Genomic DNA, 24,946 nt, shown 5'->3' on the forward strand with positions numbered 1-24,946 from the left:
CAAACACCATTAAATGTATAGAGACAGAGGACTGAGAAGAGATTTATTATGTGTACAGTGTCCATATCCCACACAGATGTGAAATGAATGAATACAATACAAGTATACCTAAAAGACCAGTACATCAAGGGAAAAGGATGACAGCCAAGGTTCAACTTTCCTAGAGGTACTAGGAGTCGGTCTTACACTACAGGGATCTTAGCTCCCAAGAATGGTAGAAAACCTGAAGATAAATTACTACAGGGGTTTTGGGAATTACCTCAGTCTCTCCAGAGAGTTATTTTCCGAAGTTTAAGAAACATGTATAAAAAAAAATAAATAAAAAAAACCTCCTGAACAATCCTTTTAGACAGATCGCTTAAATGAGCTCTATATAAACATAAACTAGCACTTGACCATTGGTTTCAGTCGCATAGAATTTAATAAACGTAATAAATGTATTATGTGGCATTAATATTAAATTGAAAAATAATTTATGCATGTAGATTATTTAATGCATTTCACTTTAGTGATCAAATACACATACATAATAGTTAATAATTGTTTGCCATATGAACAAGATATTAATTTAATAAAAAGGCCACAAAAATGGCTTCATACTGTAAATTTTAGAAAGGCTTACCCAAATGTATAGAATCAGCATATACAGAAGGAATAATTAATTGTGTGTTTCTCAATGCAAGTAAGATCCAAGAACAACACATATGCAATGAATAACATATTTTCCTTTCCTACTATTACAAAGTGATGTTTAAAAACAATAGACGGGACTCCTGTCAAATGTGGTTTTAAAAGTAAATTAGGAGAGAATAATGTACATGTAACATCTTCCACATGGTTACTTCTAGGAAAAAAAAAAGTCCTTCTTTAAAACTGCAAGCAGAATTCAACTCTATCCTTTTGAGCAGGTGATGTCTTTCATTCACTATTTATCTTGTCTTAAGATACTCATAATCTCAAATGTAATGTGATATTTTCAGCCTTTTTTATTGTATTTGGAGAATCACAAAGTTCCATCAGCATCTGTATCTCTGTCTCTCTCTGCCTTTCTCTTGTTGAATTACAGTCTGATAGCTTATCCTTGGACGACATGGAAAAAAAAAAAAGCTTTGTGAAGATTGCAGACACTTTCTATTTCAGTCTATTTTTGAATACCAAAGCAACAATGTGTCATCTCACCTCAGAATAAGGGTTTAACTGTAGTTAATTGGATGCAATTTGGGGCCTTAAATGTAGTTCACTATCCTATCTGCAAACCTTCCAAGTTAAATGCACTGTCGTCTACTGTGCCAGCAAAAGCATATATTTTTAGGTCTAGTGCCTGATTAATTCATAAGAGTGTTTTAATTGCTCACGTTGTACTTTTATAGCCAACCTACAGTATAGTGTTTCTCCGTTCAATTTTTCAAACCAAACAACCACCAAGAATGCTACAAGGGATTTACTTTTGGCACAATCTTGTAGTAGGTGTCTCTGTGACCAACACCACCACAACAGTGAAATATTATACAATGTTCTGCATAAAGAGAGGGTTTATGGTGGTCTTTGTTTCCCTGCCCAGTCTGTCATTGGATCAGTAAAGCTGGACTCTTAGGGAACCAGACAGTGTAATGGGTCCAGCTAAACTCAGCCTTTTTTGTAAGCAGTTGGTTTTCTCTACAGTAGAAGGGGCTCTGATAGGAGCACTTGCAGGCCTTTTTCCAAATCTCGGACACTGATGAGGCTTGGAGGACTGTAAGATGCAAAGCCTTTAGAATGAAGAAAGACAGGATATTGACCCCAAATCCTATTGTTTTAGAGGTACTTTCAAATTAATGCTGCTGGTTTATTTCTGGATCCGTATGCATTCAATCATCTCTTCCAGAATAACAGAATATCAGAATAACATAAATTAAAGGATTTAATTTTCAGAACAATATAGTTAATATGTAGGATTATATTTAATTTATTTATCTGTTAGTGCTTTCTTTGCTGAACTTTCCACTTATCCGGATGTAGATTTGAAGAACTTTTCATTTGTTTGAGTTATCCTAAGACTGTGCTGATTTTCCATATGCAGACAAAGCTTATTTCTCCACCAAGTTCAAGAGGCCCTCCAAAATCCTTGCATTATTATTAATGTAATATTAATGGCTAATGGGTTGAAACATAAACACACATTAATTGCAGTTAAGAAGTGCATGACAACAAGCACAGAGCATACTGTACGTCACATTAAGTAGCTTCATTTCATCACCTCATGTCACAGCTCTTCAGATGACAGCGCCGGAGAAATAATTACACCGACAAATAAGTTGTGTCAACCACATAATTGGGTAGAAACAAAACATCATCCAAAACAAGAGAAAAGACTTGGGTTTTGGAACACTCAAGACAAAAACAAAAAAATAAATTGGAACAAACCCATGTTGAGCAACTAGGAAACATACACAGAAACACCCATAAGTACACCCACCCTTCTACGCAAATTGAACATTTATACACACCCTTGAGTGCTGCAGTGTTTTCAAAACAACTGTTGCATTCCACTGAACAGCATCAGAGGAATAGGAGTACTTTGTTCTTAAAATGGATCAACCCATGAGACAAATTCCTGCAAGAAAAATCTAATCAAAACTGTCAATATGGAAACCATGACATTAAACAAATATCACATTTCTGACCACCTACCAAAGGTTTCCTTCCCACAAGATGGGTTGTAGTCGGGATTGCTGGGGGCAAATTTTTTTTGTTTTTCCTGGAAGATCATCCATTTTGTCATTCCCAAGAACAACCCAGCTGGCAGCCAAATCACTGAACATGTTTCATTTTTGGACTTTAAGATATTAATATCATCCATCCATTTTGTATAGGGTCACGGGGAACCTGGTGCTTATCCCAGGGAGCATAAGGCACAAGGCAGGGTACACCCTGGATGGGGTGCCAATCCATCACCGGTCACAATCACATACACATTCACACACCTATTCATACACTATGGACATTTTGGACGTGCCAATCAGTCTACCATGCATGTCTTTGGACTGGGGGAGGAAACCTGAGTATCCAGAGGAAACCCCCGCAGCACAGTGAGAACATGCAAACTCTGAACACACAGGGCAGCGGCAGGAATCGAATCCCCAACCCTGGAGGTGTGAGGCGAACGTACTAACCCCTAAACCACCATGTGCCTGAGATTAATATCATTCTGCATATTATTAATAAATATCTAGTTATATGCTCTGCTTTTTGGCTTCACAAACAATAAATTGCAGGGCCACTTTCTCCACACGCGTGCTGAGCCAGAGTTATGACTACATACTGATAATGCAAAAAAGCATGTACACTTCAGAATTATATCCTCTTTTGGATAGTTATTCATATTCAAACTACCAGCAGTATACCATGTTGTTGTTCTGGTAGTGCACCATTTTAGACGCAGGGTTAGCATGCTGGTTTTTTAATTCTAGATCCTGTTAGCAGTTTAATTAATGAGGGCTCTGCAACCCTACTGGTTAGCCACACAGCTTTAATTTAATGTCTGCTGACATGTTAGGTCATTCAAATTGGATCAAGAAAGTTTTGCACATTTTTATAATTCACATTGCTCATTAGCTGAGGAGCCTGAGTTTACCCACAATGGAGAAAGACCAGTTTGTGGTTGTGGTCAATGGAGGCAGCTGTAATTTTAGATATTTCACAAGCCAGGGCCTATTACAAAAGAAAAGCACTGGTAAGATCACAGTAGTGACCAAAGCAAAAAACCCTGTCAACATTTTAATATTTTTAATACTGTGGCCCTGACCAAACAGTTATATAAATGCATATATCAGCATGCCCTGTGTACTCTATTCATATCTGTATTGTATCCATTTAGAACACAGTACCTATTAAATCCAACTAATGTAATCCTATTTGGTTAGATCCCTAATGTGTACTGGCCTTGAGTATGCTCTTATACCAATTAGTAGGTACACTATATGGCCAAAAGTTTATGGACAACTGAACATGTGATTCTTCCCCAAACTGTTGCCAAAAAGACAGAATGTACCTGCGAGGTCCCATGAAGACATGGTTTGCCAAGATTGGTGTAGAAGAACTCCAATTCATCCTACACAGAGCCCTGACCTCAACCGCACTGGACACCTTTGGGAAGAATTGAAACACAGCCACGCTCCAAAATCTAGTGGAAAGTCTTCCCAGAAGAGTGGAGGTTATTATAACAGCAAAGGGGGATTACATCTGGAATGGATCTGTTCAACATGCACATGACTGCAATGGTTAGGTGTCCACATACTTTTTTTTTTTGCCATATAGTGTATATACACCATTTCTTTAACTAAAATTTTTATTTGTTAAATGGGTAATGTTACCATCCATCCACCCATCTTCTATACCGCTTAATCCTTTTCAGGGTCACGTGGAAACTTGGAGCCTATCCCAGGGAGCATCGGGCATGAGGCGGGGTACACCCTGGCCAGGGTGCCAATCAATCACAGGGCACAATCACATACCCATTCATACACTACGGACACTTTGAAAATGCCAATCATGCATGTCTTTGGACTGGGGGAGGAAACCGGAGTACCCGAAGGAAACCCCCGCAGCATGGGGAGAACACGCAAACTCCACACACACAGTGCCACGGTGGGAATCGCTGGAGGCGTGAGGCGTACGTGCTAACCACTAAGCCACCATGCACCCTGGTAATGTTACCTTTAATTATTATTACCAATAGCTATATTGACAGGCCAACTCCTATTTTATGAGCCAAATATAATAGCTCCAGTCCAATGGCAAGTCACAAGGCTCCTCCATTCTCACTTATATACTACATGCTAGTTTTATGAGGAACATAACAGCTTTTATTAACTACCTGTATGGAGGTCTGAAATGTTTCAGCTTACCATAAATGCTGCCACAGTACTACCAAGCGTTCACATTAGATTTTGAATCACAACCAAGAGTAATTTACACTAAAAGTATCATCTAAACTACAACTAATAACTCAATTTTCATCTTTAATTTCTTTGTATAGTCTCATGTCAAAGATTGTCTACATTGTTCGGTTTTAGCACCCTGGGTTGTAGCTGCTGTTCAGAGAGAGGTCAGGCAAAGGACAGTAGGATCCATTACTCTAACCTTGTCTCTGTAGCTCTGCCTAAGTGGTGTGTTTATGAGCTTTGGAATCCCGTTCACATCCACAGTCTCGCTCCATAAAGGATCACATCTCGTACAGTTTATCGTAGCTCAGAGAAAACCACAGTTTGGATAACTGGAATCCCCTGAGCCATACTCTTGGAGATTAAACAGTCTACTCCGTACAGTGGCTCAATTATTTAGACTGACTGAAATTATTAACCACGGAGTTTACATCACTCTCATCTTGGAATTTTACTAGTAAAAGTGAATGACAATACTTTTTTTTCCCATTATTATTTTATGTGAGTGAAAGAGTGAGTCAGCTACCGTGTGTGAGCCTGTACAAAATCTGCTGATGAATGGGGGTGAATGAAACTAAAGAAAGTTGTGCGTGTGAAATCAAAACACTTAAACGTTTACCCCTGCCTAGAAGTCATATTAGTCATATTAGTCATAAATCATACAGAAGCTGTTAACAGTCACCTTCAAACACACTTGGCCTTTTTCCATGCCACCACTATCTCTGTCTCTTCTGCTGTTGACAAAGAATGGGAGAGGGGAACAGATACAGTCAGGTCCAAAATCTTAACTATTTAAGATTCTGTGAGATTTTTTTGACCAAATTTGTAACTCCTTTGGACATTCCTTGAGATTGATCCCTTCCACTGAAGAACGTGTTCAGACGACACTCCCATGGTTTTGATCTAACAGTTGAGTCATCGGTTTTTAGATAAACTTGGAGTCCATACCAACACGAGTGCAAACTGTCATTAAAGCAAAAGGGAGATATACCAAATACGAAGAAATCTTCAAATTCATGTCAATATTCTATACAATTTTACACTTCACCCAAGTTCATCCTGATATAATTTGTAATTAAACATTTTATATTACATTTGTAAAGCTTGCAAAATAGAAGCAGGTCTCAGACTTTTGGACACCACTGTATATGCTAAGATTCTGAGGAGGAAATAGTGCTGTACAGGGGTGAGATCATAAGTTTAAATAAAAGATAAGGCAAAGAAAAATATGTCACAGCAGAGCCACACATTGGTTACTGTGAAGCCTTGTACCCCCTCAGCTGCCAGGTATAATTAAATAATTATTTAATTACCTACCATTTTTTCCTTTGACAAGTCTGGAACACCTACAACGGTTGGCTCAGTCATACGTGGGAAAAGTACATTCATTGATTGCTGTAATATTAAATACTGATTGCATCAGGCTGGCCAGTATTTCTAACTTTGTAACGTGTATCCCAATTATAATTGTATCAAACAGTAAAATTGGCAATATTTACTTATTCGTACTACTGTATTTTGCCTCCAAGTAATTTTTTTGCCTGTAGAATGTGTAAAGGAGCCACTGCAGGCTACGTACTAAATCCCACACGCTCTGATGTAGGCTCAGAGGACATGCCACTATTACTCAGGGTACCCTTTACATCTTCTCTCTAGCTAGCACCCTTCATCCCAATACAAATCCACTACTGAAATGCCTCCATTCTTTTACAAGTTTGTACTACACCATAGAATACATAGAATGTCATTAGAGACATATTTATCAAGATACTTAAGAATACTATATAGTATACAGTCATGTGAAAAAATTTGTACATTCCATGGAAATTGTTGGCTTTTTTGGCATTTGAGATCATCTTTGAAACAGTGCCTATTAACGAAGTTGATATACTTGAACAAAACCATAAGGACAGTTAGCTTTTTCAATAATTTATTCAACAGAAATATCAATAGATGTGATATTCATTTGTGAAAAAAGTAAGTAAACCCTTGTCTAGTACTGACCCTTTTAGCAGTAATAACGTCTTGTAGACGTTTTGCATAATTGTCCACCAGGCTTGCTGGAATTTTTGGCCACTCTTCCATGCCATTTTCTTTCAGTTCAACGATATTTGAGGCTTTTCTTGTATGTACTGCCTGTTTCAAATCCCACAACAGTTCAATGGGATTCAAGCCTGGGCTTTGACTAGGCTATTCCATAACCCTCCATTTCTTCTTTTTGAGGCATTCCTTGGTGGATTTGTTAGTGTGCTTAGGATCATTATCCTGTAAAAGGACCACTTTTGGCTCAACTTTCAGACAGATGGCCTCATGTTATCTTCAAGCACTCCTTGAGATGATGCAGAATTCTTAGTCAATGAATGCAAGCTGTCCAGTTCCTGAGGCAGCGAAGCAACCCCAAACCATAACATTTCCATCACCATTGTCAATTTTTTAAAAATTTTTATAGTTATTTGTTAGTGTATCACTTTATGAATAGGCACTGTTTCAAAGAGGATCAAATGTTTGCTTCTACAAATATATAAAAATAAAATTTAAAAAGCCAACAATTTCCATTGAGTGCACTTATTTTTTCACGACTGTACATACACTCACCAACCAGAATACCTGTATTGCCGCTCATTCATGCAATTATTAGCTAATCATCGGGCAGCAGCACATCATGCAGAAACTGGTCAAGAGCTTCAGTTAAGAGCTCTTGAGAATACCATGGGCACAGGCTAACAGAAACTGAACAGTTTTCCAATTGAAGATAGTAAAAAGGCCAGTTTTTTTTTTTTCTTTTCTTCAATCTTCAACTGTCAAGTTTGGCTGAGCCTGTGCCCACTGGGGCAACAGATTCTGTTCTTGGCCGACAGGGGTAGAACCTGTCAAAGTAGTGCTGTTGTAACCCATCCACCCGAGGTTTAGCATGTTGTTTGTTCTGAGATGCTTTTCTACTTACCATGGTTGTAAAGATTAACCATTATAAAGAGACTATTGGAACAGGAAGGCCAATTATATTGTTTTCTCTATACATTGAAGATATTTAGGTTTGAGATCAAAAGATGAATAAAAGATGATAGAGCAGCATTTGAGCTTTCATTTCCTGATATTTACATCTACATGTGTTTTAAAATAAATAAATAAATTCATAAATAAATAAAAAGCTTAAAACATCTTTGGTTGCAGACCATCCAATTTTTAGGTGTGAAAAGGTATTGGAACAGACAGTCTTAAATTAAATAGCACTATTGGGTTGCATAGCCCTTGCTTTCAGTAACTACATTAAACTGGTGATCCACTGACCTCACCAAACTATTGCATTTTTCTTTTGTGTTGCTGTTCCAATACTTTCGGGGGGGATTGTAGTTTAATTAGAAATTTTATTAAAAGGTCTGATAGGAGATGAAAAATAGTTATAATAATTTTTTTGGTAAGATGTTGGTAAAATATAATATAGTATTATACAGTATCTCACAAAAGTGAGTACACCCCTCACATTATTGTAAATATTTGATTATATCTTTTCATATGACAACACTGAAGAAATGACACTTTGCTGCAATGTAAAGTAGTGAGAGTACAGCTTGTGTAACAGTGTAAATTTGCTGTCCCCTCAAAATAACTCAACACACAGCCATTAATGTCTAAACCGCTGGCAACAAAAGTGAGTACACCCCTAAGTGAAAATGTCCAAATTGGGCCCAAAGTGTCAATATTTTGTGTGGCCACCATTATTTTCCAGCCCTGCCTTAACACTCTTGGGCATGGAGTTCACCAGAGCTTCACAGGTTGCCACTGGAGTCCTCTCCCACTCCTCCATGATGACATCACGGAGCTGGTAGATGTTAGAGACTTTGTGCTCCTCCATCTTCCATTTGAGGATGCTCCACAGATGCTCAATAGGGTTTAGTCCATCACCTTCACCCTCAGCTTCTTTAGCAAGGCAGTGGTCATCTTGGAGGTGTGTTTGGGGTCGTTATCATGCTGGAATACTGCCCTGTGGCCCAGTCTCCAAAGGGAGGGGATCATACTCTGCTTCAGTATGTCACAGTACATGTTGGCATTCATGGTTCCCTCAGTGAATTGTAGCTCCCCAGTGCTGGCAGCACTCATGCAGCCCCAGACCATGACACTTCCTCCACCATGCTTGACTGTAGGCAAGACACACTTGCCTTTGTACTCCTCACCTGGTTGCAGCCACACACGCTTGACACCATCTGAACCAAATAAGTTTATCTTGGTCTCATCAGACCACAGGACATGGTTCCTGTAATCCATGTCCTTAGTCTGCTTGTCTTCAGCAAACTGTTGCGGGCTTTCTTTGCGTCATCTTTAGAAGAGGCTTCCTTCTGGGACGACAGCCATGCAGACCAATTTGATGCAGCGTGGGGCGTATGGTCTGAGCACTGACAGACTGACCCCCCACGCCTTCAACCTCTGCAGCAATGCTGGCAGCACTCATACGTCTATTTCCCAAAGAGAACCTCTGGATATGACACTGAGCACATGCACTCAACTTCTTTGGTCGACCATGGCGAGGCCTGTTCTGAGTGGAACCTGTCCTGTTAAACCGCTGTATGGTCTTGGCCACCATGCTGCAGCTCAGTGTCAGGGTCTTGGGAATCTTCTTATAGCCTAGGCCATCTTTATATAGAGCAACAATTCTTTTTTTCAGATCCTCAGAGAGTTCTTTGCCATGAGGTGCCATGTTGAACTTCCAGTGACCAGTATGAGGGAGTGTGAGAGCAATGACACCAAATTTAACACACCTGCTCCCCATTCACACCTGAGACCTTGTAACTCTAACAAGTCACATGACACCAGGGAGGGAAAAATGGCTAATTGGGCCCAATTTGGACATTTTCACTCAGGGATGTACTCCCTTTTGTTGCCAGCGGTTTAGACATTAATGGCTGTGTGTTGAGTTATTTTGAGGGGACAGCAAATTTATACTGTTACACAAGCTGTACACTCACTACTTGATATTGTAGCAAAGTGTCAAAGTGTCTTCAGTGTTGTCACATGAAAAGATATAATCAAATATTTACAATAATGTGAGGGGTGTATTGACTTTTGAGAGATACTGTATACAGCCTCTCTGCTCCAGGGTTCCTGGATCAATCCTGAGCTTGGGTTACTGTCTATATAGAGCTTTACAATGTTCTCCCCATGTCTGTGTGGATTTCCTAAGGTTTCTTCCCACCTCCCAAACATGCTAGTAGGTGAATTGGTGACTATGTGCGAATACATGTGTGGATGGTGCTTTGTGATGGAGGGTCTATTCCCACCTCACACCTAGTTTTCCAAGGATTGGGTCTGAATCCACTTCAACCCTAATCAGGATAAAACACTTACTGGACATAAACAAACGAAAGGTATAGCAAACGCATAAAGTCTGCATGGAACATATGCAAATCCTCTCCCTGTCACCTGACAGGGTTGTCCATCCAGGTATGATGCAAAAATCATTCAGTCATGCTGTGTTTGTGATTTCAAGGCCAGTGAGGATGGACAGTAGGATATTAAGTTCAAAGACTTTCAAGATCAGTTAACCAGATCTAGCATGGGCAGTTTCTATAGGGTGTGCAAGTTTGAAGCAAGGTTGTTTGGCATCCTGGAGTTACTTTGTTTGGATGTTGCTGATGTCACAATGGACTAGTGTAGAATATTATTTGGAGAGAGGACTTGTGAAGAGAGGAGAGGCACTGTGAAAAGTCTGGTGGATCGTGCTATCCTTCTCTAAAAATAAACTAAGAGAGTTAGCAGAGGTTAGACTTTAGCATGCGTGTGTGTCCTAAATGCTTTTGTCCAAAAAGCATTTTAGCCTAAAACAATATTATTACATATTAGGTTTTGATCATTTGCCCCAAAGATTCATTCTTAGATTTATATAACAAAAGTTGCTTTCACAGTTTACACCAGTGGTCACCAACCTTCTTCCGTGAGATCTACCTTCCTGCAGGTTTCATCTCCAACCAAAATCTAACACCTGTTTTAGTTGATCAAGACCTTCTTGAGGCAATGATTAGATATTCAGGTGGGCATGGTTATGGTTGGAGCCAAAGTCTTCAGAAAAGTGGATTACCAGGAACAAGGGTAGTAACCACTGGTTTTCACTGTGACTCACAGTGATGCACTCGATCCCATCAGAGCCTTATTAAAATATTGTACAATACTATTAGATCAACATCTAAAGTACAGTGATTGAAAAACAAATACAAGTTCTGTCTTACAACTTCGTGTGTGTTACAATAGAGCACACACGTGGAAATTTAGCAGCTTTACAGTTGTTTGTCCAGCTGTTAGTATCACGTGGCAAAACTTCCCAAGACAAAGAGTTCATTACGGGCAGAAGAAACCCTTCCTCCTAGACAAACAAGTTTGTTTTTTTTTTTTTTGGCATAATTGGTGACCACACATGGTTTATTAATGGGTTGTGTACAGTTATGATATACTAATCTTGTAAGTGACCTGAAAACAAACACCTTTTCAAAGCACAGAAATATGGATACTGCCAAACGACCTATGCAATTGACATCAACTCATGTCGAACACTATTTTTCTCAGATAGATTGCTTCAGTACTACGGTTTTGTTTTCGGCAGACATGATGCTCCTTGCTGGCTCAAAGCTCTAGATGGAGAGGAGCTCACAGAGTCCTTATTGTCCACATTGTGTGTCAGAGCAGTGCCTCTGAGAACCCTCTGACGGAAGCTGGAGCGCAAAGTACACTCGGTAAGCGACACTGAACAGATCTTCATGTCCCCCAGCTGTTTGGAAACCCACAGTCAAACAGCACACCCAGGGAGTCATCTTTCCTTGAAAGGCCTCGGCAAACTAAAGTGAATTTCATTTCTGCAAATACATGACTGACTCATACATTGACGTACAGATGTTTGCAAATGTTTTGGCGATTTGTTCCGGAGATTCGTTCCAACATGCAGATGAAAATGGTGTGAAGAGAAGGAATAGCTGCAGAATGAAGGAGATAGGGTAGAGCTGCTTTAATGAAAACAAACTATAGTCAGATTTAAGAGGAACAGAATAACCATCATCGGCCTTAAAGCAAGAAGATTAAAAGACGACATTATAGGGTAGTTCAGAACCATATAGAGACCAGAGTATTGAGAAAACACTGGAAAAAGCATGGGCATGACATCCTCATTGCATTCAGAACCACTTTGTATCAAGATGCACTGTATCTAATTGGACACGGCCTGTCATTAGAATTGATTGATAGGTAAAACCCATTTCAAACAAAGCAAATCATTATGTACAGCTAGCAAACACAGATTACATCATGCATGTCCCATATGTACTTAAATCATTTAGTAACACCAAACTGTACACCAGGACCAATCTAACGGTATATTTATTTCTCTGTAAAGGAAGAAAAAAAAAGGATATTAATTTATGCTTATGCACAAGCTGGAAGCACTGCCTTTGGTTTCCGATTAAATCTGACATTAGACCAGTGCTCTAAGAGTCCAACAATCTCAGTACAAGGGGGGGGGGGGGGGGGGGGGGTTGGGGGGTTGATGAGATTTTATCTACCATGACCAAAATCTCAGGAACTCTTATAAAGCATACAATCTTAATCTAATACACTTGGTTCTCCTACATATTGCAGTAAACCTGTGCAGGGATTTCTTTTTGTTCTTCATAACTGCATGTGGTCGTCAGTAAGACTGCCCTACTTTTGCCAACCCACAGTGCGTCTCTGTAGTAAGGGCTGTGAGAAAGCATGGAGAGAAGCTATCACTGTGCCTTTATCACAACCATATGGACTTGTAGCTGCTGAATATGACCAGAGTTAAGCAGCAAAGACTCCCAGCTAGTTTATATCCACCATTTAGATTCTCCCTGCAAAGAATGATCTATTGGTAGCAGTAGGAGGAATCCCGATGGGATTTATTCCAGTGAGAAGACATTATCCTTTGAAGCAGGACCATTTCCGGAAGAGGAATCCTTCCATGTTTGTTTAAACATATAGCAGAGAATCATTTAACATCTAAATCCTGGTGAGACAGGACTAAGTTCTGCAGTGGAAGAAGACGGGTGCAGTCTGTTCTTCACCGCAGCCAGGTATCACGTTGTAACGGAGCCCGGTGTTCATTACATACAAGGCGTTTGAGCTCCCGTGCCCAAGCACGTTCATTGTGTTGTAATCGTGTTGTCACTGTGCAACAGTAATTCAACACTTGCCCTCATCCAGGCCGGCATCTGAGGCTACATCTCCGGGGGTTCAGTATTACCTGCGGGCCTCTCAGTTTGTGTCTGAGAGGAGCGCGCTGTTTGTTCCCACAAACTCTATTACTTATTACTTCTATTACTTTTTTGTACCCAGGGAAATTTAAGAGCCAGGGAACCAAAGTGGCATTTAAGCACCAGAGAAGGGGGCGGGCGGGCGGGCGGAGGGGGCTAACAGAAGTCCTCATAAACCATTCACTTCAGTTAAGACAAGGTGAACCTACAGGTGGGTATAATGAATTGCAGACAGAAGTCCTTCTTGATGAGGATTTGGAAAATATGACGGAATCTGACCTACTGATTGTAAGAAAACTAAGCAACTTTAACAAATCTCTCTTACAACATACTTCATTCATAGCACATGCAAACATTTACTAGTGTGTTCTTGTATTCAATAGTGTCTGGTGCTAATTACACACAAAATTGTGAACATGACCACTTCAGTAGTTTCATATCTGCCTGTTCTCTTATTCTTTGTATAGTTAAGAGTACTTAGAGATCTTAGAGATACTTGGAGCCCTCTATTATAAGGGAACAGAGAACATAGAATCTTTAAGCATTTCCCCAGACCCAATCTGGAAGAACACTTTAGTAGGGTTCTAGATTTCACCTGTGCTTTTCCCCCCACCAAGTGCATATTACAGTTTTTCTTAACTGATTATAAGAATGACCAGTTGGGTTTACTCAACCTGTAAAACCACCCACCCACCCACCCACACCCACACACCCACCCACACCCACACACACACACACACAAACAGAAAACATGAAGAGACTAGATTTTAATTCTAGTTTCAAAAGAAAATGGTGGTATTTATTTAGAAGCATGTTATACTTTCCAAACAAATTTCAATTGTTTTCAAGGGAAAGTTGGAAATCCTATTAAAATTAGGTTTTCATTTTTAAAATCGAAGAATGCTTTGACTAACTTGAAGACTTGCTTAGTAATTCACTTTGACAACAAAATTCACTAAAGGATAACTTACAGTCAGGATACATAGTGAATAATGAACTTGGACTGACCAGCATCTGTTTAGTCTAAGCTCACAGGAAGGTAAACGAGGTTCTGTGCCCTACAAAGGGAAGAACCTAATTATAAGTGTGTAGTAAAACCACATAAGCCAATTTATAGTAATAAGGAAAGTAAACTAATGACCAAAGCCCTGGTATTTGGATGAAAACCACCCGTGTGTTTGTGTGTGGCTACAAATGAATACCAGACAGCTCCAACATGGAATTTTTCCATCATTGCCACATACAGCGGGAACATCTCTTGCAAACTAAGCAGGTACTTCATAAGGACTGGATCTCTAGCAGATCTCTGCCTGGAATTGGATGTACAACAAGCCCATGTTATGAGGAGTATCTTGCAGATAAAGCTCCAGCAAACCCAATTGGGCAACTTAAGGGCCTTGTTCACACAGTAGGCAGTCCTGGCAAATGCATACTGTATGTGTGGTTTGTAAAAGCAGTTGCAAATGCACACAATTCAGCAAATTGTGAATGTAATTGCAGTATATGTGCCTAAGTGTACTGTTCAGATGTCAGTAGATTCAGCTAGCCTAGACTGAGCCCATTCAAGACAAGTAGATTTTAAAGTCATCCATCAACATCGACAAGTACAGTGGGATGAAATATTGTACTTCAAGGATCGAGGTGTAACAAAAGACGAAAATGTGTGCGATACATAGGAACACATAAAATAAAAAGAAAATGTGTTAACATGAAGTTTGAAACATCACTATTTAATTAAAACATTTTTCCATAGTTGGTAAATCTGTTCTAGTGAAATTCAATAAAAAAAATAAAAAAAAACCCACACACAAAAAACAGTTCAAACAAGCTTGCTAAACATACTTCCTGTTGCACCAGTAAAAGTTATTTCACCCACCTACTATTCAAATTTCATTTTCTATGTGGTCTATGAACATACTGAAAATAAATCCTGATTGTTATGATAGTGGCAACATTTTGTCCTACAAGTCAACATTAAAACCATTATGTCTTACGAGTCATATTTTGTCTGAAGTAATATTCATGAAATCAGCACATCACTTTACATACGTCGTTGTGCAAAAGTCTTAGGCACCCGATTATTTATTTACTGTTTTTACTTAATTTCAGATGTTTGTATGTGAATAAAGGAAGTATGATATTATATAATAGACCCCTTTCCAGGCAAGAAACATATTGTAGGGGATCAGGATTTACCTACAGAAAGAGGTGTCAAAGTCTCCAAAAAAAAAAAAAAAAAAAATTTAAAAAAATAAAACCCCACACACAGAACAAAAAAATAACCCTGTGGCAGATTCTCCAAGAAGCTTAGAAAAATGTACCAGCTCTTTTCCTTATAAAACTGCACAAAGTGTACCTGAGACTACTGCGTTATCACACCAAATACCAACTTCCTTTATTTCATGATTTTTGATGGCATCTTTGCTTTACAGCAGTTCTTTACACATGCTTAAGACTGTTGCACAGTACTGTATATTCTACTGTAACAAAAACATTTTCCCTCTGGAAAACAAATGTTTCTATACTCTATGTACAGTATCTCCTTTAAGCAACTTGTGATGGCTAGACTGTGGGAATATCAAGCCGGATGTGTACATACTTTAATAGCCACTAGAGGAACCTTTTGGTTCTTCCTCTCGAAATCACGTCTAGGGTGGAGCGTGCCAGGAGCGTCTGCCAGACACACACACACACACACACACACACACACACACACTGAGTAGCAGAACAGACGGAACTCTTTCTGTGGGAGCTTACTACACTCTACTGGACTCTTGGAGTATAACAGAAAAATCACCCTGTTTTCATACACCCCTAAGTGAGATCAATCTGCAATTGGTTGCATCATCATCAGTCACAGTCTGTATTTGTACACAAATATATACTTAAGCTTTCTCAGAAATCAAACCAAAACATTACAGGAAATCAGTGTCAAGATTTTTTTTTTTTTTTTTTTTGAAACCCCCTGTGTTTAACGAGTGTTTAAGAGTAAGGAATCCTTGACAAGCCCGATAAGAATCTTTACTTCATCTAATAAGTGAATAATGGTTTCCATCGCTGGTGCTGCACGATCTTTGCTCCTCTGCTCAAACACCCCCACATCGACTGTTAGTAATCAGATGATTAGTTTGGTCAGGTGTGCTGGAGAACAAAATTTGCAGGGGGCACCAGAGTTCAGAACCACCGTATTACAGTTTCCCCATAATGTAATTTAATCTGACATTTAACCATAATAAAGCTCCCTCCCTAATCCCTGCAGAGTTAAAAAGACTACTATATTTGTGTTTCTATTGTCGCTGTGGGACTGTCAAGACAGCATTTCAATCACCTTGACCAATGACCGACGTGTTTAATATCTTAAATCAACACCACTGCTAAATGTTAAATCCCTGGCCTATAACAAATCAGAAGTATTTACCACAAACACATACATTTTCCAGTTAATGATGCAAATGAATCATGTTTGAGCTCGGGCAGTGCAACGTCTGGAAAGCATCACACCCTCAACCATGGAATTGGTTTAAGATAGGGTAGCGTTTTGTTTTGTACACTAACGTTTGGACGTTCTCAACTGAACTCCCTGTATAGAATTATAATGTTTTCAAGTGGACATGAAAAAGTAAAATATAAAATCTGTTTTACTATTAACTTAATGCTTGTTGGTCACTAGGGGTGTAACAATCGGACAATTTGGATCGATGTACCTACTTAAAAGGCAACGGTGGAAATTAACCAAGGCATGAATCATAAATTGATCATCTATCCGTTATAACGGACTACAAATGAGAACTGTTATGTAATAATAATCGAGATTTTTTTGTAAACTGATGTGTAAACTATTTAATAGGTTAGCAAGGTGATTTGCCTGTAACTCTGATACATACAATAGTCCTTCTCTACATCATAATCATTTGCAAATTTACAGTAGGCCCATCCCATATACTGAACGAAGTTGGACACATATTGATAAGAGGCTACTAAATCCAATCGCATCACATCAGATCAGATCAAAGCAGATTCAGTAGTATTGTCCAATATCGAATCATTGCCTTAAGAATCAAAATGTTTTGTATCATGTAGAAGCCTGAGGCTTGCGATCACTCTACACATCACAGCTTCTCTATTCCACACCATGATCACCAAATTTTGGTGGGCCCCCCCCCCCCATGTTCCATCACACTTCAGCTGATAAGAGAAATTAGCAAAAGCACGGAGCACCCAGCACTTGGACTGAGAACTACAGTTATACATACTACAGTAATTTCAAGCGGAAAGTCCAGCTTTTGTGGGGGGCTTAATAACTTTATTGAGTTTCATACTCGGTTCAGTCAAATGTATTGGCCAAACATCAACCATTTATATATTATATATATATTTATTTTTTTTCCATATAAAGTGGGAATGTATCAAGTATAGACTATGAAAGTGCAAATAACATTTCAAGGATTAGTCACTTAACAATATAAATGTTTCAAAATGGGTTACAAAATGTGCTTGCCTTTTTTTTCCCCCCCTCTCCAATTGCCTACATTGACACTCAAATCTCCTTTCTTTTTTTCCTCCAAGAAAATAGAACTTGTGTATTTTGATTTAAATGCACAGCATACCATCACAAAGGACGCATCACTTCATGTCTAAACAGATGGAAAGAACCTACCGAGTGCTTCACTATGTTAGCTCCATCACTTTGGCAACATACATTACTGCTTACTGAAGAAATACTGCAGGTTACTCAGTTGATTCTATTTAGGTATGAAAAGAAAAAGAAAGACCCTTTCAAATCATTTTGTACTTACTACAAGTATACAAACTACATGAGACGACGTCACATGTAAAGTACAGTATTTCAACCATCACCGACTAGGACAGGTTCTCCCCCCCACCACAATGGACTTATGGATTTTGGTTGATATTACAGCACTTTTTCTTCAGTAAGGCAAAACTGCACCTTTAAAATTTGGGGATTTCTTTTAAATTAAGTGCGGATTTTCCACTTCCAAAACATTATCAATGAATGCGGCTATTCAGGATTAATAAAACAATAGCTTAGATTGAGAATTTGGCCAGGGGGGTTTCTAGAAATATATGCCCATACCAAAAAAGCTTGCTGTTTGTTTGTTTAAAAGGGTATTAACAAAAAGAAATCACCTCAGTAGTAACAATTAATTAGTTTAAAGCGCATTATTTAAAAAGTGGCACTGTAAAAGGACTGGGTTTTTTTGTTGTTGTTGTTGTTTGTTTGACACATGGACAAAAGACATTGGTTTTCATTCATTTGTTGTACATTATCCATTATTTTTTTTATGAAAAACATTCAATTTCAAATAAATAGAAAATCAATTTCACAATATATTAGGTCTGGCGCTTTACATTATGGATGAAGCACAATGGCATCACATACTGTACACACATCATCTCGAACACTCAACTCATTTTATCACCACTAAAACTGGTCTGGATAAGAGATACAGAAAAAACTAAATATATCAGCAGTGATCCCACATAAGCCCGTGTTAATAACTGTTTTATAAAAAGCTCTGAAGGTGGAGCAAAGAAACTAACTAACTAAAGGGTGGTTCGAGAATATAGAAAAATGTTAATACAAATGCTAAATCGGGAGACTTTTACTTCCATTGCCAGTGAAAACTAGAGTGACGCGTAGTTTAAGGTAGCACAAGTCATTCATTGAGCACTCGAGAGATGTGGCAATAAATAAGAGGGAAGTTTCAGGGACAAGGCACTGTAATAAGTTGCGTAGTGAAACCATTGCAGTGTTCCTGCACAGGACGAATTCAACGTTACTTTCCATTTTAAAAAGCCAGTAGCATATTACAGTGATCAGGTTTGACCAAAGAAATTAAGAGAGTTTGCAACTGGAACAACCACGCTTTCCTTCACCATGATCAACATCTCAAAATAGCCCAGCTCTCCAAAGGACGCTGCTAGAGTTAATTTCTCCAATACTATACACTGGGTTTAAAGGAAGGGTTGTGTTTACAAAGGGGCTCTTTTAGCCCTCAGCAGCAGGCACAGTCAACATACTGTCCACTCACTTTGTGTGTGAACTTTGAATGTGCTGACCAGTGTTTATGGCACCTACAGTAACACCTATCACTAAGATGGCAGGTCTTTCAAGAGAAGTGGAAGAAAGAAAAGAAAAAGAAAAGAAAGAAAAAAAAAGAAAAAAAAAAAAAAAAAAGAAGAGAACCTGCTCAGGTTGCACAGAACATTCACGTGACCCACTCTGTCAGACTGAAACAGTCCTGGTCCATATAGTAGACCTTTTTTTCCTGTGAAAGATATCAGACAGTTCTATAATGAAGCTCACTACCCTAATTATTCCCTGCCAGAGACCAGACAGGCATATTTTGTTCTGTTGGCAGGTTCTGGTTCGACTTTTCATAATTGTTCACCTCTTCAAGACTGTGAAACACTGTCTGCTTCTAATTAGAAAATTACACATCATGTCCTCAAAGCACAAAAACACACAGGCCTGCAGCAAGAGACACCAGACAAGTTTCAAGACAATTTCAGGCTTCTTAAAATAGGGTTTCAGCCGATTTCTAATCATATCAGTATACGAATGAATCCCTTCTCACGATTGATGTCTTCGTCAGTTTATTCACATCAAAAGTGGTTATGGAGGAGGAAGAGGAGGCGTGATTTCATACAAGATGCACTTGACTCTCCCACTCAGAAGAGCTGCTGCTTGGCTGTTCAGGGTCCGAGTCACATTTCAGGGTGTCGCCGTGGTGGCTCGCCTGAGAGGTGCCAATGGTTTCACTCATCTGGGGCACAAGAGCGATTGCAGACGGCACGTCTACACTCACCAGGTCCAGCTGAGTGGGTCTGACAGGCTCCCTCTCTTGCGTGCTGCTGTACTCACAATCCTCTTGCTCGCCCTCTACTGTCCACTGCTGGAAGGGCTTTTCCATCGTTTGCTCGGAGCCGAGCTGAGCGCCAAACTCTGGATCTGAAGAAGTGGCTGAAGGAACCAGACTGATGTTCTGAGGGTTCATGTCATGGAACCAGGCCATGATGTTGCCCAGGAGATTAGCACTGTCAGCGGAGTCTAATTCAGCGGAGTCCGCATGTCCGGAGGGAAGTGGAAAAGGGCTTCCAGTGGGCTCGCAGCTGGGATTGCCAACAATGTTAAAGCGTTGCGGGACGTTCTGGCCACTCATGTTACCCAGCTTCTTTAGACTGTCTCCGAGCTCCAGGAGCTCAGAACTGCTCAGTGCAGCACGAGGAACATCGACATCATGGAGCAATGGGTCCAGTCTGGAGGGCAGAGAAGTGCCGATGGCCCCCAGAGATGCTTCGTGAGCCAGCAGCTCCTGTGTGTCTACAGCACCTCCATCACTCATGGCCATCCCAGACTCCTGTAGAGAGAGCTGGATGGCCAGCAGGATGTTAGGATCATCTTCATCCAAGGAGCTATGGGGCTACAGGACAGAAGGGGAGGAATTACTTACAACGTAATTTTTCAGTGTGGAAGCTATTATTTAAAAAGTGTTGCAAAAAAAAAAAAACAACTTACCATAGGTAATCCTTGCCTCTGACTACCACCAACTTGATCTGTATCTGAGAGAATGGGCAGGGGTAGAAGAAGGGGAAAAGAAAAAAAGAAAAGAAAAAAAAAAGATGTAAATCAACAAGAAACTTTTATGAAACTTCATATGTAAATGTTAACACACTTCATCTCCTATCCACAGTTACAGTATGTAGAGCAGTGGTCACCAACCCTCTTCCTCGAGATCTAACTTCCTGCAGGTTTCTTCTCCAACCAAAATCTAACAGGTTTTAGTTCATCAAAGACTTCTTAAGGCAATTATTAAATGGTCAGATGGGTACAATTATGGTTGGAACTAAAGTCTTCAGGAAGGTAGATCTTCAGGAACAGGGTTGTTGATCACCAATGTAGGAGCAACATGAGTAACTATAAAGCAAATAATCCTATTAAGGATTCCAAATCGTTTTCCAGAAGTTTAAGAACCTTGGCATGAAAGGCATACTGCAGCATTTATGGTTATAAAAGTTACCTAAATTGCTGGGGTTGGGCTCGTCAGAGTCTGGGGTGTTGCTGCGAAGGCTAGACATGTCTCCACGCCTGCGCTGTCTGTGTCTGCGTCTGTACTGGAACTCTGCATACTCCTACGGTGTAACACAACAAAACACAACGCACTCAACCACTTCAGAGAAGCTGTTGAGACCATGCACAGAAGACTCCACCCTACCCTGCTGAAGAAGAGCCTGTTAAAAACACGCTCAAGGGAAATCTCAAAACAACCTCCACAAAACTGTGACACAAATCCAGACCTGTATGACCATAGCAGATCTGGCAGGCTAACAAAAATAAAATAAAATATTTAAAAAAAACAAACAAACAACAAAAAATCTAAACTGTACACAGTGGCCATTCAGGACTGGACTTGTGGAAAGCATACAGTATGTGGCAATTACTTGTTTTGTGAGAAAATCATGAACAATGGTATTAACTTTAAGCAATCAGAAAAAGGCAGTTGTTTCATTGGCTACGTTTGCATGCACATCAAATTCAGTTTAAGGTCTATATTCAGGTTGAAGCCATATTCCAAATATGATGTTTATATGCATACAGGCATCGGAATATTCCTGCATAAACGGGTGTAGTAAGTATGCCTGAATTGCCATTCCTAAATACCTAGTCTACAGCTAAGCATCTGCTAGCACCCACAATTCCTTGCGAACTGATCATGCGCATAGATCTCCTTTCAGTAGTTTTTCTGAAGGTGGTGTATACATGCAACAGATTTCAGATTAAAACAGGCATATTCCAAAGGTGGGAATGGAAATTGGGGAATCAGAATATTGTATTGATCTGAATCTAGTTTACATGACTCAATACTAATTAGAACATTGACAAATTCTGATTAATATTGGAATATTGATGTGCATGTAAACATAGTCACGTATATCAGGAGGCCAGGCACCTTATTTTCAGGAAAATTGTTTCTTTTTTTTTTCCCTCTCTTTCTTTTCTTTTTTTTTTTAAAATATATTTAAAGAAAACACAAGCCAAGCAAGTTGACAAATTCCTCACATATATTATAGCAAACATTTGATCTTTGAACAAAATATTTACTATGTGAAACTAGACTACAACTGAATGTACTCAAAGCTGCATGCAAAAGAAAGGTCTAAGGTCAAATAATTGTTATACTAAAGGAAACATTACATCAGTAATCAGAGTAAATCATGATTAAGCAGTAGTCCTTTCTTCTTTTATTTTATTCCTTTCTTACTGCATTAATCTAATTTTCGGTGCACAAAACATAAATAAATGGCAAGTCACCTGAACCATCACACCTTGGTATAAATCTCACCAGGTTATATTCTGGGTGCTACAATATTCTGTACAAAAAAAAAAAATAAATAAAAAAAAGTATGTACATGGCTTTTTCATGTACATGCTTGCAAAGGAATGGAGCAGATTTTCAATGATACCAAACTTTTTTTTTTCTTTTTTTTTTTAAGAAGGGGCTCACTAAGAGATGCAACTCCACAACAAACAAAAAGGTAATATTCTCCCAGACATGAGTTGTTTTTTGTGCAGAGTACGCAACCAAAAAAAGAAAAAAAAAGAAGCATGCTGCCAAATAAAAGAGGGAACAATGAAAAAAGTGATGGAGTGCAGATGACTGGTGCCATTCCGTTGTTGATGCTGCCATCCCTAAAATGGAAGAATATTGGGGGGGAAGGGGGGAGTTTCAGTAATACCTGCCGCTGGCCTCCTGCATTTTGAATGTGGACTCTCGGATCAATTCCTCTGAGAATTGCCTGATTCCCCTGGATCTTTAGATTAGAACAGAATAGCAGTGGAATACCGTTCAGCTATACATGAACATACTCAGACATCCAATAGTGTTGCACCTCAAATCTCAGCATGCTTGTTTTTGGCCAGTATGCACCATTAAAGCTTTATCCAAATAAATACAGGTAAAGAAATAAAATCAGAAGAATTCATTCTGACACAGCCATTTTTTCATTACCAAGAACTCTAAATCTGGCTTAAATCACTTATCCACAATCAAAAGCAGGTTATACACAAATCATACACAAAGGGAAGAGTTATTCTAAATACTTTGTGGTAGACATGTCTAGCACTCCTTCCCACAGTCTGGCAATATAAAAGATTTTCTCATTAGAGAATATCTTGCAAAGCCTACAGTTTTATTGACCATACTAAAACATGCATCAAATATAAACAAGTGGAGGAATTCAATAAAAATACTAAGAGAAAGAAGGGAAACATGCACATGCACATAAAATAAATACTATTACTTTAGTTCTGTATTGTCATAATATTTGTTTGTACTTCAACAATTTATACTATGAATATTGGTACATAAATCAGTTATTATATTCAATATAAGGACTTCTCTCTCTCTCTCTCTCTCTCTCACGGTCTCTTACTGTCTGCTACAAGTGACGCCCCCCCCCAAAAAGGCTTCAGCCTAAGAGAACCTCTAATGAAATCAATCATAAACTCCCATGATGATGGAGTAAATTGTCCTTTCTTGGTGATATAAGAATCTTGACTTTTTCTGACCAAGATAAGGAAATGAGAACTTCTTCCAAAACTAGTTTAATTAGAGATACTTTTACTGGTGCAAGTCTGCTTAAAACAACTAAGCAGGCTTCTCAAATACTACTACTACTACTACTACTACTACTACTACTACTAATAATAATAATAATAATAATAATAATAATAATAATATCACTAAGCTTTATACATGCACTGCCATTGTGATGCAAATTAGGCAATGTAAATTCAAAATCGTAATGTAACAAATGTTAAGGTATTCACATAGTTAAGGCTGAGTCAAGAAATTTCCCATTAGACATTATTTTTACTAGGCCAATGTGCAAAAGCCTTTTTATTTAAACAAGAGTCAACAGAAGAAAAATTACCTCTGGAGATGCGAAACCCAGGTACTCCCAGTCCCATGTGCCCCCAGCAAAACTGTAAAAGCACAGAAACATGATCAACATCCAATACTACAACCTATTAGGGTTGTCACGATATCAAACATATCTTACGATACTATACCAGCTGAAGTATCAAGTGATCACGCAATATCGTGTTATTTCAGAATTCAAATCTACAAACCGAACCAAATTTACAGAAATACATAGAGATCAATGAAAACAGACAAACCTGGCTATTGGAAAAACTCGAACAAAATCATACAACAGGCAAGCAACTAATTCAATGTGCCATATATTTCATCTGTTGTTCCCTACAGCAATGAAATCATGCAAATGGAAATTGTCCTCAGAGTACTAAGAATTAACACAACATTAGGAATAAATAACTGAATTTGAAAATGAACTCGCTTATGATCAAACACGGCTAATTTGTAAGGTTCGTACAGATGCTTGATCATGAAATTCCAGGACTTTCGAGGACTTTTCAAGCACTATTTTTCCCCCCCAAGGACTATAGAAGAGATGTCATACATATTCTTTATTTCTTCTTTTTAAAATTTGTCTTCAGCACAACATCAAGGTGAGTGACAGGAGCACTGTTGCCAACAACTTTCAGTGGAAAATTGCTAAAACGTCACTAGATGATGTCATGCGCTAATTAACAATCATTATCTCATCACGTCGAGCATGTCTCTTGCATTCTGCCAAGTGTCAGCCCTTTTGTTTGACAACAGGGGTGCTGTGATTTCGGCCATATGTAAAATGAACACTTGGACAGAAAGTTAAAAGTGAAGGAATGTG

The 24,946-nt window shown here is 38.9% G+C and overlaps 1 protein-coding gene across 3 annotated transcripts in view; it reads right to left on the reverse strand.

Annotated features, from left to right (window-relative positions):
* Nucleotides 1-19,583: 19,583 nt before the first annotated feature.
* ankib1b (ankyrin repeat and IBR domain containing 1b) overlaps nt 19,584-24,946 on the reverse strand; it is a 33,470-nt gene continuing 28,107 nt past the window's right edge. For 2 of the 3 annotated variants that reach the window (XM_017471130.3, XM_017471121.3), the window contains exons 17-21: nt 24,128-24,179; nt 22,931-23,005; nt 21,214-21,325; nt 20,712-20,755; nt 19,584-20,616 (exon numbers count right to left, since the gene is read on the reverse strand). In XM_017471130.3, the coding sequence (XP_017326619.1) occupies nt 19,837-20,616; nt 20,712-20,755; nt 21,214-21,325; nt 22,931-23,005; nt 24,128-24,179 (1,063 nt within the window). In that variant the 3' untranslated portion in view covers nt 19,584-19,836. The remainder of the gene's footprint in view (nt 20,617-20,711; nt 20,756-21,213; nt 21,326-22,930; nt 23,006-24,127; nt 24,180-24,946) is intronic. The other variant, XM_017471138.3, reaches the window with a different exon arrangement.

This window comes from Ictalurus punctatus, chromosome 1, assembly GCF_001660625.3.
Source record: "Ictalurus punctatus breed USDA103 chromosome 1, Coco_2.0, whole genome shotgun sequence".
Classification (NCBI taxonomy): domain Eukaryota; kingdom Metazoa; phylum Chordata; class Actinopteri; order Siluriformes; family Ictaluridae; genus Ictalurus; species Ictalurus punctatus.